Genomic DNA, 14,498 nt, shown 5'->3' on the forward strand with positions numbered 1-14,498 from the left:
GATTCAGAGAGGAAAGATATGCTGATGACTAAGCTCCAAAACCACAATACATGGACATGACTTAAAGAAGAAAATTACTTGTAACGCAAGATAATAGGGCCCACTCTTTATTTTAATATCCAGGAAGCTCATGTGTTTAGGAATAGAGACGCATTAAATGTTAGTTTCATTCTTTGCTTAGAGTTCATGGAAAAGGAAAACAAATCATTGTAATCATGTATTCAGTATATTTTTTATCCTTTTAAAAAGAAAAGCATGCAACGTGTACGTGTTTTTAATTTCTGTAACTCCTTTCTTACTCCTTTTTAATAGTATAACACAAGAGGCATATTCATAAGTGGGGTGGAGGAGGGAACAAAATGCTATTTTCCTCACCCAAAACCATGATGAGTCATTAAATGATTTAATATTTTGAGGGTCTACATTTCAGAAACTAAGATTATTGGTAACTAAACTGCTTGCTAATGCTAGCCAAGTGATAAATATGCAAGCCCATAACCATGGACCTAGCAGGAACGAGCCTTCTATGTTCCCACAATGGTCATGAAACCATGCTTACTGCACAACTTGTAGTCTGTTGAAAGTCAATTATAAAAAAACAAAAACAAGAGACATCCTGGTCTTCACCCTCTATGTAACATTTGTACATTGTTGTTGAGGGGGAGAAAGTCTTCATGGTCTTTCTTCTTTATGTTATCTGAAAAGAAATGTGTCGTTCAAAAATATTGTTTATAAGCATGTAGTTTGGACAGTATGAAAAATTGTTGTGTGTGTATGTATTTAAGTTTCAAATTTGTGGGTTGCTATCTCTTTTCCCTTTTGCTATGACTTAATTTTACTGAACAACGAAAAAGTGCCCTTGCTCTTCTTGTTCCTTAGTATTTGGCTTGGCACTGGATGTAAGGCCTCAGCTACAGGCTGACATGCCAGCAACTGACTGCGGTGGGCAAACTTGAAGATTTAATTTCAGAAAGTGTGTTTATATTTTCCCAGAGGCCACGTTAATGATAGTTCTCCAAGCCGTACACTTTACCACCAACACATGTTAACAGACCTGTTTCTTGGTACTTTTTAAGAGTGTGGTGACACATCAAGTGTTTTTAAATAATCTCTTCCCTCATCTTTTTTCAGACCTTCTGCATTGTCCTATATCTTCCCCATCCTCCCAAATACTTTAAAACGAATGTCAATAAATAAATATCACGTTGGACTGCTGTGATATCCAAATTTGGGAATAGAAATTCTTGCTAAGAGTTTTGTAAACCTATCTGCAGTCATAGAGATATGTATTGAACCCTGGTGATCAAAGCATTGCAAACATCCGACACCACAAAACACAGATTGAGCCAACTGATACATATAAACAAGGTCATACCAGTTGGATTTTGTCGCTGTATGGGTTCTCAGAATGACCTTGTGACCACCATGTCAGTGCCAAGAGTGACAGTGCAGACAAGGTCCTGGAGAGTTCCTGAGCTCAGTTTCCTGCTCATTCAGCTAGGCCTGTTTTGTGGCTTTCATAGAATTAAATAAACATTTACATTGAGGTTCTAGGAGCATTTCCATGCTGCCGCTTCCCCTAGCTCAAAAAAGCAATGTCAACCCAGACGACTAAATAAGGCATTTGTGAGAAGTTGTAGCATAAGATGAGTCGGTGCACGTGGCTCTCCTTGAACAAGGCCAAGGGAAGCAGTGCATCAGGTATATGAAACTAAAGACAAAATGATGTTTGGATTTGAATAGGCATTTGGAAATGCGACCTATGTTGTAATATTAGTAGCACTGACCTTATTGCATGCAAGCATGCAATGCAGGTTACTCATTTTAAGCAGGACCTTTGGATAATTCTGTGTGTTTGTAACTCATGCAATATGTGTTGCTGTGCATTTTAACTTTAATTTCTACAAAACCTGGGAAAGAGGACAAATGCATTAAATCTTAGCTGGTCTTCTACTATTTTATGTGAACTCTGCTGCTAAAGAAGTGTCATGCAACACCATGCCATTTTCTCAAGCTCATTGCTCCAGGCAATACATTTATTCCCACTCAGTAATGAGACAGGGTGGCAGACCTTTCAAAGACTAGAGATTTTGTTGTTGTTATGTGCCCTCAAGTCGATTATGACTTATGGCGACCCTATGAATCAGCGACCTCCAAAAGCATCTGTCATGAGCCACCCTGTTCAGATCTTATAAGTGCAGGTCTGTGGCTTCCTTCATCTCTTGTTTGGCCTTCCTCTTTTTCTACTCCCTTCTGTTTCTCCCAGAATTGTCTTTTCTAGTGAATCATGTCTTCTAATTATGTGTCCAAAGTAGGATAACCTCAGTTTCATCATTTTAGCTTTTAGTGACAGTTCTGGTTTAATTTGTTCTAACACCCAATTATTGGTCTTTTTTGCAGTCCATGGTATCCGCAAAGCTCTCCTCCAACACCACATTTCAAATGAGTTGATTTTTCTCTTACCTGCTTTTTTCACTGTCCACTCACATCCATACATAGAGATTGGGAATACCATAGTCTGAATGATCCTGATTTTAGTGTTCAGTGATACATCTTTGCATTTCATAGAATCATAGAATAGTAGAGTTGGAAGGGGCCTATAAGGCCATCATGTCCAACCCCCTGCTCAGTGCAGGAATCCAAATCAAAGCATTCCCGACAGATGGCTGTCCAGCTGCCTCTTGAATGCCTCCAGTGTTGGAGAGCCCACTACCTCTCTAGGTAATTGGTTCCATTGTCATATGGCTCTAACAGTTAGTTTTTTCCTGATGTCCAGTCGAAATCTGGCTTCCTGCAACTTGAGCCCATTATTCCGTGTCCTGCACTCTGGGACGATTGAGAAGAGATCCCAGCCCTCCTCATTGTGACAACCTTTCATGTACTTGAAGAGTGCTATCATATCTCCCCTCAGTCTTCTCTTCTCCAGGCTAAACATGCCCAGTTCTTTCAGTCTCTCCTCATAGGGCTTGGTTTCTAGTCTCCCTCTGAACCTGTTCCACTTTGTCTGCATCCTTCTTGAAGTGCGGAGACCAGAACTGGACGCAGTACTCAAGATGAGGCCTAACCAGTGCTGAACAGAGGGGAACTAATACTTCACGTGATTTGGAAACTATACTTCTGTTAATGCAGCCTAATATAGCATTTGCCTTTTTTGCACCCACATCACACTGTTGACTCATATTCAGCTTGTGATCAACAACAATTGCAAAATCCTTCTCACATGTATGGCTGAGCCAAGTATCCCCCATCTTATAACTGTGCATTTGGTTTCTTTTTCCTAAGTGTAGAACTTTGCATTTATCCCTGTTGAATTTCATTCTGTTTTCAGCCCAATGCTCCAGCCTATCAAGATCCCTTTGAATTTTGTTTCTGTCTTCCACGGTATTAACTGCCCCCCCCAACTTTGTATCATCTGAAAATTTGATAAGCATGCTCTGTACCTCCTTATCCAAGTCATTAATAAAAAATATTGAAGAGCACTGGGCCCAGGACCGAGCCCTGTGGTACCCCACTCCTTACTTCCACCCAGTTTGAGAAGGAACCATTGATTAGCACTCTTTGAGTACTATTCTCGAGCCAGCTGTGGATCCAGCTGATAGTTGTTCCATCCAGCCCACATTTAGCTAGCTTGCTAATCAGAATATCATGGGGCACTTTGTCAAAAGCTTTGCTGAAGTCGAGATATATTATGTCCACAGCATTACCACAGTCTACAAGGGAAGTTACCCGATCAAAAAATGAGATAAGATTATTTTGGCAGGATTTGTTCTTCATAAATCCTTGTTGGCTCCTAGTAATGACGGCATTGTTTTCAAGGTGCTTACAGATTGACTGCTTTATAATCTGCTCCAGAGTTTTTCCAGGGATTGATATTGATGACTGGTCTGTAGTTTCCCGGTTCCTCCTTCTTGCCCTTTTTGAAGATAGGGACAACATGAGCTCTCCTCCAGTCATCCGGCACTTCACCAGTCCTCCATGATTTCGCAAAGATAATAGACAGCAGTTCTGAGAGTTCTGCAGCCAGTTCCTTCAATTACTCTAGGATGCAGTTTATTGGGCCCTGCCGATTTGAACTCATTCAAAGTGATTAGGTATTCCTTGTCCATCTGTCTGTCAAGCTCAAGCTCCAATCCTGCCCAAAATGATTAAAATAAATTTAAACTGGTTGATTTCAGACATCTCCAGTGATTTGGAAAGATCAGTTTTATTTAAACTTACTATTTGGGGTAAGGTTAATACACTTAAGATGAATATTTTGCCAAGAATAATATACGTTCTTGTTTCACCCTGCTACCTTTTTTTTTAATTATTACATTTCTAGGCTGCCTTTCAAACAAACTGGTCCACAGGAATGGCAATATAATTCTATAAGTATGCAGAGTTTGGTTTCACGAATTGAAAGTAAATGTCTTACTCTGCTTTATAGGAAAAGAAAAGCTGCTACTTGTGTACATTCCAGTGACTGGCTGATTGTTAGTTCTAAGAGGAAGGAGACTTGTCTAGATTGGGAAGATGTTGAGGAGTCTCTTTTAAACATGTATCCAGCATACGGTATCATTATATTTGTACAGTCCAAACTGCAGTGCACAGCATGACATCCATAAGGTATTAAACAAGACGTTGTCTAAATGGTAGGGTTTTTTTTAACATAAGAAACTATAGCCATGAAAACCTTTATAAAAATATACAGTATATAAATAGTGAGAATGTGTTGCCAGTGAACAGTAGGTGGGCAGGAAAAAAAGTCCCCTCTTGGGACTAACTCTGATGAACTTTGTAGACATGGTACTCACTAATGCAGGGGTCTCCAATTTCCCTAATCCTGGAAATTCCGTGGACAGCACGCTGTTGCTCCATCAAACGCTTGGACATGAGATAAATGGGTTCCAGCATGTGCCCACATCCTGCAGCAGCTGGTGCTGTGGGAGCCCCAACTCTTCATGCTTCTACTGCAGGAGCCACTGACCTTTTTGCTGTGGTGGAAATGCCTTGCAACATGTCTGCAGCCCTTAAAGAGATTATGGATGGTGGGGGAGAGGAGAGGGGCCTTAACACTCAAACCAAGGCCATTCTTCACGATCAGGTGACTTTGGGGCAATGCAGTGGACAACTACAAAGCCACCCTCATACACCGCCTTTACCATATTTGTTCCCCCACCCATCACCATGTAATCATGGGTGAGTTGGTAGCCAGCCAGCCCTCCACTTATGTGGCTGATTCTTGCTGTAATCTCCACTGCAGTGTGAAACTGGTTACATTGGGATGAAGGAGGACCCATGGATACCCTTCCTTCCAAGTTCCTGAGGTGCTAAGCTGCTCCTGGCCCTGTGGCTGCCCACAAGTGAGCCAACAGTGGCAAGTGTGCACTCCACCCCAGCTGCTTCAAATATCCAAGGTGAAATGCATCAAATATGCGTTTATCTTGCGCAGATGATCCAGTCCTTTCTCATAAGAACTTAAGAGCCTGCTGGATCAGGCCAGTGTCTCATCTAGTTGAGTATTCTCTTCTCACAGTGGCCAACCAGTTATGCATGGGAACCCCATAAGCAGAACCTGAGTGCAAGACCACTCTCCCCTCCTGCAGTTTCCATCAACTGATATTCAGAAGCATACTGCCTCTAACTGTGGAGGCAGAATATAGCCATCATGGTTAGTAGCCTTTGATACCGTTATCCTCCATGAATTTGTCTAATCCTATTTTAAAGCCATCCAAGTTGCTGGCCATCACTGCATCTTGTGGGAGTGAATTCCACAGCTTAACAATGCTCTGTGAAGAAGTACTTTCTTGTATCTGTCCTGAATCTTCCAGCATCATATAACGTTCTATCATGTCACCTCTTATTCACCTTAAATGCTGCAACCTTTCCTCATAGGGGAGTTGCTCCATCCCCTTGATCATCTTGGTTGCCCTTTTTGGAATCTTTTTTGAAACTTTTCCAACTCTACAATGTTCTTTTTGAGGTGAGGCAACCAGAACTGTACACAGTATTCCAAATCCGGTTACATCATAGATTTATATTACAGCATTATGATATTGGCAGTTTTATTTCCTTTCCTCCATCCCCCTTTTCCAACACTATAATATTCTCTTTGAGGTGAGGCGACCAGAACTGTACACAGTATTCCTAATACAAACATACCATACATTTCTATAACAGCACTTTTTCTCCGTTTCTTTTCCTAATGATCCCTAGCTGGAATTTGCTTTTTTTCACAGTTGCTGCACACTGGGTTGACATCTTCATTGAGCTATCCACTGTGACCCCACGGTCTCATCCTGGTCAGTCACCACCAGTTCAGATCCCATGAGCATATATGTAACATTAAGATTTTTTACCCCGACACGAATCACTTTACACTTGCTCACATTAAATTGTATTTGCCATTCAGTCAGTTTGGAGATGTCCTTTTGGAGCTCTTCACAATCTCTTTTTGTTTTAATGACCCTGAATAATTTAGTGTCATCAGCACACCTGGCCACCTCACTACATCCCAACTCTAAATAAATTTATGAACAAGCTAAAAAACAGGTCCTTGCATGCCTAGTTACAGGGCAAAGGCACCATCCTCCTTTTAAGATATGACATGGCTGTGTAATGTGGGGTCACAAGAGCCATCAGTCTCTTGAAGACTGTGTTCTCCATGAGGCTAAATGGCCGGCCATTCAACGCTCATCTCACAGATGGTGTTTTGCCATTAGAAACCTCCTTCTCCTGCCCCCATACTCCCTCCCCCATCTCCTCCATTGTTGCCTGCCTAACCCTTGGGGTGAAATAAGAGCTAGGGGGGACTCGGTCTTTGTTTGTTTGTTTTTTTATTAATTTTTATTCAAAATTTCAAAGAACAAAACAAAACAAAAAGAAAACAAATTAATAACTAATATAATAAAAAAATATTGACTTCTGATTTGTCGCAGATCAGCTATAAGTATATAGTATGTAACAAACCTGTCCCTTAATATATTACAAAATCACTTTCCTCCAGTAGTTATCTTAATTAATCATCAAATCTCATTAACATCATATCATTTTGTTCTATCTGCAAAAAGTCAAAGAGAGGTTCCACTCCTTGAGAAATATATCCATCAGTTTTTCTCCAAATATACATGTCAATTGATCCATCCCTACCAAGTCAGCTAAGTCCAGTAATTTTAATAGCCATTCTTCTATTATCAGTATTAATTCCATCATCCGTCTGCCATCCTCGCACACATGTTAATCTTGCTGTCATAATCATATAGTAAGAGTCTTTGTTTCTGCACTATGTACTCCCTTCTTGCCCTTGCTGGTTGACTGCTGCCACTTGGCTCCCTCTGCCCCAAGCAAGATTGACTGAATGGTGCCGCCTCTTTACGTGCAGGCGCATGCTGCTGGTACTATAGTGCCCTGCCACTTCCCTTTGCTTATTGCCCAGCTGTGACAGCAGATAGTCCTGGAATCCACTCCCACATCAAAGTGGTCCCACGCAATACTCTGCCACTTCTGTAGTGAATCAGACTGGCTGTGTAGAGTTTGGAGGGTCATCACTACCACAGAAGCAGTGGGGGGGCTAACCTCACCTCATTCTCAGCTTTAGCCTTCCTGACGCCATCCCTGCAATTCCATGCTACCTGTTTGTACTCTTCCTTCATGGCCTGGCCTTCCTTCCTCTTCCTGTAATGTATCCTTTTTCATTTTCAGGTCATGTCTAAGCTTTTTATGAAGCCACATTGGCGTCTTCTGCTATCTTCCACCTTTCTTTCCTTGTTGGAAGTGTTTGCAATTGTGCTTTAGACTCCTTTTTTAGAAACACACATTTTGGACTCCTTTTCTCATTAGGGTTGCTTGCCATGGAACCTTACTTATCTTTGTCCTGAGTTTATTATAAATGGCTTTCCTGAAGTCCAGGGTATGCATATGGCTACTTTCAGCTTTTTCTTCCTTTAAAATCAAGAACTCAAGTATAGCGTGTCACTTTCCCCTAGAGTTCTTGTAAATGCCACTTCATCCACTAAAATGCCACTTCATCCACTAAGTCATCTCTGTTGGTTGGAATCAAGTCAAGGATAGCTGATCCTCTTGTTCCTTCCCCCACTTTCTATAGGAGAAAGTTATCTCCAGCACAAATCAGGAATTTCTTGGAGAGGCTCTGGTTGGCAGAATTTGCCTCCCAACCACCATCTTCCTTTTATTCCTTGCCCCATTTATTTTAATCCAGATGCTTTTGGTGGGGCTACCAAGCTCATGTATTTCTGTGCATGGATATATATTTTTAACATATAGCGCAACTCCACCTCCCTTTCTATTCCTTCTCTTCTTTTTGAACAAGTTTTTCCTTCAGTTGCTGTATTCTAGTCATGGGGATCATCCTACCAAGTTTCAGTTATAACTACCTTCCTGAATTAATAGTTCAAATCCATCCTGTTTGTTTCCCTACTCTGAGTATTAGTATACAGACATTGAAGACCATGTAATTTATTGTCTGGCTTCCTTCCTACATTTTTATGGAGACTATTATTGGGTCCCATTAGAGCCATTCTCTCAGTTCCTATGCATAAGCCTTAGTCGATCATTACCTCCAAGTTTATGTCTCCCTCCCCCACAGAATTCATTAAAGCCCTCCTCATGAAGTTCTCCATGCTGTGGCCAAACACATTCTTCCCAGTTCGTGTGAGGCGCAACCCATCACTTGCCAGCAGTCCATCTTCCCGTAACTGCAGCCCGTGGTCCCAGAATCCAAATCTTTTGTATTTGGCACCGCCTTCATAGCCAGTCATTCATCTGGAGTATTTTTCTTTCCCTGTCTACTCTCCTAAGTCCTGGAAGGATGGATGAGAAGACTGTCTGGGCCCCAACGTCCTTGAGTTTCCTTCCCAGAGCTTCAAAGTCTAATGTGATTTGTTCATAGCTCCATTTGGCAGTATCATTCGTTCCCACATGGATGAGAAGAAAAGGATATGTGTCAGTGGGCCATATGAGTGATGGCAACCCTTCTGTAACATCTCTAATCCATCCTCCAGGGAGACGGCATATCTGGCGAGTCCACGGATCTTCTCGGCATACTTGGGTTTCAATCCCACGCAGTAGGGAGTCTCCCACTACTACTACTACTCTTCTCTTCTTGTTGTGGGGCATTGTTCCATTGCTTCTGCATGACTGAGCTTCAGCCTCTTGCTCTCTGTCATGTGGGGTCTCCTGTAATTTTTCCTCTGCAGGTCCTCCAGTCTCATCCTCAAGTGCCTGCAAGTGGTTCCATAGTTCCACCAGTGCAGGCTCTTCTTCTAGCTCTTCTGCTCCTAACTGTCACCCTTTTCCACAGAGTTTCCTCTGTTTCGTTATTCCTCTACTCTTCTGTTCAACATGCTCTTTTGCTTCTTCCTCCTGTATTTCTCTTTGCTGTTGTTTCAGCATTTTGTCCAAGAAGTCTTCATCTTCTCTTATACTCTTGAGTGTGGCTACCAACTACTCCAGGCCTCTCACTTTTTCTTCCAACAGCGCCAAGTCCTTGTACTTGTTGCCTGTGTACGCAATGTGGTTCTCAGGCAATAAACAAACATTGCACACATATTGCAGGTCACCACCACTGGAGCATCCTTTCCGTCCATTACCTTTTTTTCCTGTGTGCATTGGAATGGCCTGAGGTTTGTCCTGTCCTCCTTGAATGTTAACAAGAGAGTTAACAAGTATGTGGTGCACTCTGCAATACATGCTTTTGTTAGGGATCTCACCCTTCATCTCCCTTGCTGAACTCCACTGCCAAACTCCTGTTAGCTCTCCCTGGTTGCTCACTCTGGTTGCTCCCTTATATGGGAGAAGGGTCATAGAGTTGGAAGAGGTCATGGAGGTCACCCAGTTCACCCTCTGCTCAATGAAGAATAGAACTATAATAACTAGCATACTGATACCATCTCTGGATGCCCTCACACAGGAGTTCTGTGTAAATATTGAAGAGCATGAAGGATTAGATTGAACCCAGCAAAATCCCCTAAGCCAAAGGCCGCTGAGTGGAGCAGAGATCTCTCAGCACCACCTCCTAACACCTACACTCCAGGAATAGCTGGAGCCACTGCCAAACAATGCCTCCAATCCTATCACTGCCACTTAACTTAGAAGGATACCATGTCCAATGATGAAAATTACTGAGAGGTCCAGTGGAAGCAATGAGGATCTGCTTCTCTAGTCCGTTGCCCAGGGAGACCAAGGCAGTTTCTGACCCCAAACTAGTCTGGAAACCAGATTGAAAAGTTTACAAATAATCAGTCTCAGAAACACCTCGAGTTGGGATGGTACCAGTCGGTCATGAACTTTACCTAAAAATAAAAAGTTTGAAACTGAATTGTTAAAATTTGCACAATCTGACCACTACTTATTTCAGGAACTAAGGGATCAATATCTAAGGCTACTATGACAAGTGGATGGGGCTGCTCATCTCTTCATCACCTAACATGATATGTCATCAGATGATTTTTCTTTGAACCTGCAGCTTGCAAAGTGCACTCCCGATTTTCCATTGCAGCTGATGGTAGAATTGGAATTTGGCCCTTTTTTTCAGTCACCACACAGTCACAGAAAAAAGTGACATCTTCTACCAGTGGCTGGAATGGAAGAATCAGGAATCCACCTAGAGTCCCTGTCTACATCTGTACTGAAACTATTTTTAACTGATTTTATGTATGGAATTATTTTTAAATATTTGTATTGGTTTTCCATATGAAATTGTTTTAAATTGTTTTATATATGAACTGTTTTAAATTGGTTTTGCACTTTTCTTGTTTTATGATTGTATATTTTACTGTTGTAACCCACCGTGGGATCTTGGGGTAAAGAGCGGGTAAGAAATATAATAATTAAATAAACAAATGTCCTATTTCCTCTACTAGATTTCTGCGTGCTTCTATGTGTAAATGGTGTTCCTAACATATTATCAATGTTGTTCCAGGAAATTTGCAAACATTTGCAATATGTATATAGTTTTGTGAGGCCCACCTCTTTTCTAAATTTATATTGTTCTGTTCCATTTGGAATGATGTTGTGTAGTTTATAATTACAATAATTTTATCTGTTTTTAACATTGCATTTTCTTTTGCTGTAACCCACCCTGGGACGTTATGGTGAAGGGTAGTTTCCCTTTTAAAAAATAAATAAAAAACAGGAATAAAATTACTAGTTACAGCAAGGATAGGGAACCTGAAACTTGGGGACCAAATGTGGCCTTCTTGGCCTCTCTGTCTGGCCCTCAGAACTTTCCCCTCAGCCCCACTTCATACCCTCCTTAGCTATTTTTGCCAGGCCGGAATGTGTCCTTGGACTGTGATAGAAACAGGAATGTTTCTATGTATATTATTATCTATGGACTGTTTCCACCACAATGCACAGTTAAAGGCACTCTTCATGCTCCCACCGACCAACATAAGAAGAGTCCTGTTGGATCAGTCCAAAGTTCCATCTTACCCAGTATCCTGTTCTCACAGTGGCCAGCTAGATGCACAACAACCCTCTCCCCATGTGTGATTCCCAGCAAGTGGTATTCAGAGGAATACTGCCTCTGACAGGGGAGGCAAATATAGTCATTATTAAAGCTCTGCAGAGCCCCCTCCCCCAACATCAGTTGCACAGATGCATTGATCCTGTGGAGTGCTGCTTTGCAAGTGGCTTCCCTGCAGAGAAGCCACTTGTGAAGTAGCATCCCAGAACCCCACAGGATAAGTGCCTCCACTCAACAGCTGTCGTGCAAAGATATCAATTCCGCAGAGTGCTGCAGAGAAACCACTTGCAAAATGGCACCCCGAACCGGTGGGATCAATGCCTCTGCTCAACAGCTGTTGCAAAGAGGCATTGATTTGGTGGGGTGCTGCTTTGCTAGTGGCTTCCCTGCATCCCACAAGATCAGTGCCTGCACTCAACAGCTGTGGAACAGGCATCAGTCAAACAGAGTGGTGCTTCAGGGGCAGGGCATCATATAGGAAGGAGAGTCAAGTGGTGCTAGATGCCTACCTTTTCCTGGGAAAAAGATTTGGGCAGATTTCCCCCCTCTTCATCCTGCCTGATGCCCCATTCCCTGACAGCTATGGATCACTCTAGGCCACCCGACCCGACTCATGGCAATCCAGGACTGTCTCAGCCCAACTTGACCAATGCCCAGAATCCACCAAATTGGCCTGATTTGGTTTGGGACTTGGCCAAACCCAGTACAAAGTCCTGGTCATTATGGCTAGTGGCCATTAATTATTTGTTTATTTAACAAATTTATAAACCACTTCACAGCTAGAGGCCATCAAAGCAGTGTACAACAAGATAAAAATAAGATAAAATACAAGAAACAATTTCTAAAATCAATTAAAACCATTTCTGAAAACACTAAAAACAATAAAACCATTTCTACAGGTGTACGATTAATATTTTATAAATGACTGGGATACTCCTCAAGGAAAGCCTTCTTAAGCAAAAATGTCTAATTTCAGCTGTTAATTGATTCTAGAGGGCTAGCCATAACACTAAATGCCGAGTTTGTAATACAAATTAAGTTGTACCTCTGGGGCTCTTAGCAGTGCCGCATCTGCGGATCACAGTTGCTGGGTAGGATTTGGTAAGTTTAGGGTTTTAAATGCTAAAGCAAAACCTTGAACTGTGTCTAGTAGCATATTGGTAGCCTGTGCAACTCCCTCAGCAGAGGCATCGTATGGGTTCTACAGGATACCCTGGTCAACAACCTAACTGCTGCATTGTGTACCAGTTGCAAGCTTCCTGGTTAAGCCAAAGGGAAGCCTGTAGCATGCCCCCCCTTAATACAGATCACTTTTCTAAGCATATTTTTCTTCTGCCCTTCCAGATTGATCAAGTTATCCGTCAACGTAGCCTATCCAGTTTGGAACTATTCCTCTCTTGTGCGCAGAAACAACTGAGTTCTTTATTACAAGAGGAACCTACAATACCAGATGCAGAATAAAAGAAACTGCTCCTTTAAGGTCACAAAATATTTATGAAGCTACTAATCTAAATGTTGCAGATGATCATTCTAAAACATTGGGAACTGACATATTGATTCAAAATTAATCAGCTGGCCTTAGTTGTTTTAGTCATGTTGTTGTCACCTTGGAAACTAATGGACTTATGAAACCTAGTCGAATGATGACAATGAAAACCTGTTTCCACATAGTTTCAATCATGGTTGAAGAATGCAGTAATTAGCTAATACAAGTTGAATAACTTAAATATCACATTATTTGAGAGGTTTGTATGGTTGTTCTTATTATTTGTTGCTATGCTGTATGGATGTAGAAACTTATTTTTCATTCCAGACCCGTTTGACTTCAAGCGGGGGGGGGTAGGAAATCACCTTTTACTTCTAGAAACACAATGGGTGGTATCCAACTAAGTCATACACAGAGTAGACATGTTGAAATCAATGGACTTGACTAATCTGTCCATTGATTCCAATGGGTGTGCTATGATTATGGCTTAATCAGATACTACACATTAGATCTTCAGGTTAACTAAAATGTAGAAGCTGATATTAGATATCTCCTTCATTCTCCAAAGATACTGGCCAGGATCCAAAGAGCTTATGTTTTGTTATCTATTTCCAAGGCACACCCAGTGGGATTATTTTACATTGAAGAAAGTCTCCTCCATTTCAGAATCAGATGTAGCTTTCTCCCTAGTAAGGGTAGTTAGTAGGACAGGTGCACTGGATTTGAAAGAGGTCCAAGTCCTGAGCCAAATCAGGCCTATTTGGTGGTTTTGGAGCCTCAGCCAAGTCAGGTCCAGACAGCCACAGATCACTGTGGGTTGGACTGGATAATCCAGAGCAAACTGGGGTTGTCAGGAGGTGAGGCATCAGGCAGACAGAAGAGGCAACCATCAAATAGAAAACCTGTGAAAAGGCCTAGAAGGTAGGCCCAGTGCTGCAGCTCTCATTTCTGCCTAAGTGCTAAGGGTTAGAGCCACAGGGCAGATGGCGGCAGACTGTGCACAGCCCTATTAGTTTGCACTGCAGCCTTCATTTTTTGGCTAATTGATTTGACAATGGAGAACATATCTAAAGTCCTCAAATCAAGTCAAATGAGGTGTTTGAAATTTTCATATGTTTTTCACACGTGTAATATAATATTTCCTGAGAAATCATTGCAGAGCTGTTAACACCACTAGAGTGTCTTAAATTGTATTTCTTGTATTTAGCAATAAATCGTTTCTAAAAATAAAATGAAAAGTGCTAATTTACATGATGTAATATTTTAACAACCTAGTTTTTCTGTGCTTGTTGGAAGGTATTCTTTGTCAGATAATTATATGCTTGCTATTATTATGTTTTTGCTCACCTGTCGGAGTGATCTCTCCCATCTGGCTAGGAGATAGGACCAGCAATTGATTGCCTTCTAAGGCGGGAGGGAACACCTTCCACTGCCTAGGTCTGAACTAACAGGTAGCCAGGAACTAGGATTTCAGGTGAATTGTAGAGTTTAACCTTTTTTGTCTCATTCGTTATATATTTATTTATGTATTTATTTTTCTTCCTTTCT

General features: G+C 41.6%; 1 protein-coding gene across 4 annotated transcripts in view; it reads left to right on the plus strand.

The window, feature by feature from the left end:
* CCDC91 (coiled-coil domain containing 91) overlaps nucleotides 1–14,199 on the plus strand; it is a 178,154-nt gene extending 163,955 nt beyond the window's left edge. For 3 of the 4 annotated variants that reach the window (XM_061582527.1, XM_061582525.1, XM_061582529.1), the window contains one exon: nucleotides 12,809–14,199. In XM_061582527.1, the coding sequence (XP_061438511.1) occupies nucleotides 12,809–12,925 (117 nt within the window). In that variant the 3' untranslated portion in view covers nucleotides 12,926–14,199. Of the gene's footprint in view, nucleotides 1–4,426; nucleotides 4,606–12,808 lie in introns of all 4 variants that reach the window. The other variant, XR_009757622.1, reaches the window with a different exon arrangement.
* The last annotated feature ends 299 nt before the right edge of the window (nucleotides 14,200–14,498 follow it).

The sequence above is a fragment of the Rhineura floridana genome, chromosome 8 (assembly GCF_030035675.1).
Source record: "Rhineura floridana isolate rRhiFlo1 chromosome 8, rRhiFlo1.hap2, whole genome shotgun sequence".
Lineage (NCBI taxonomy): Eukaryota > Metazoa > Chordata > Lepidosauria > Squamata > Rhineuridae > Rhineura > Rhineura floridana.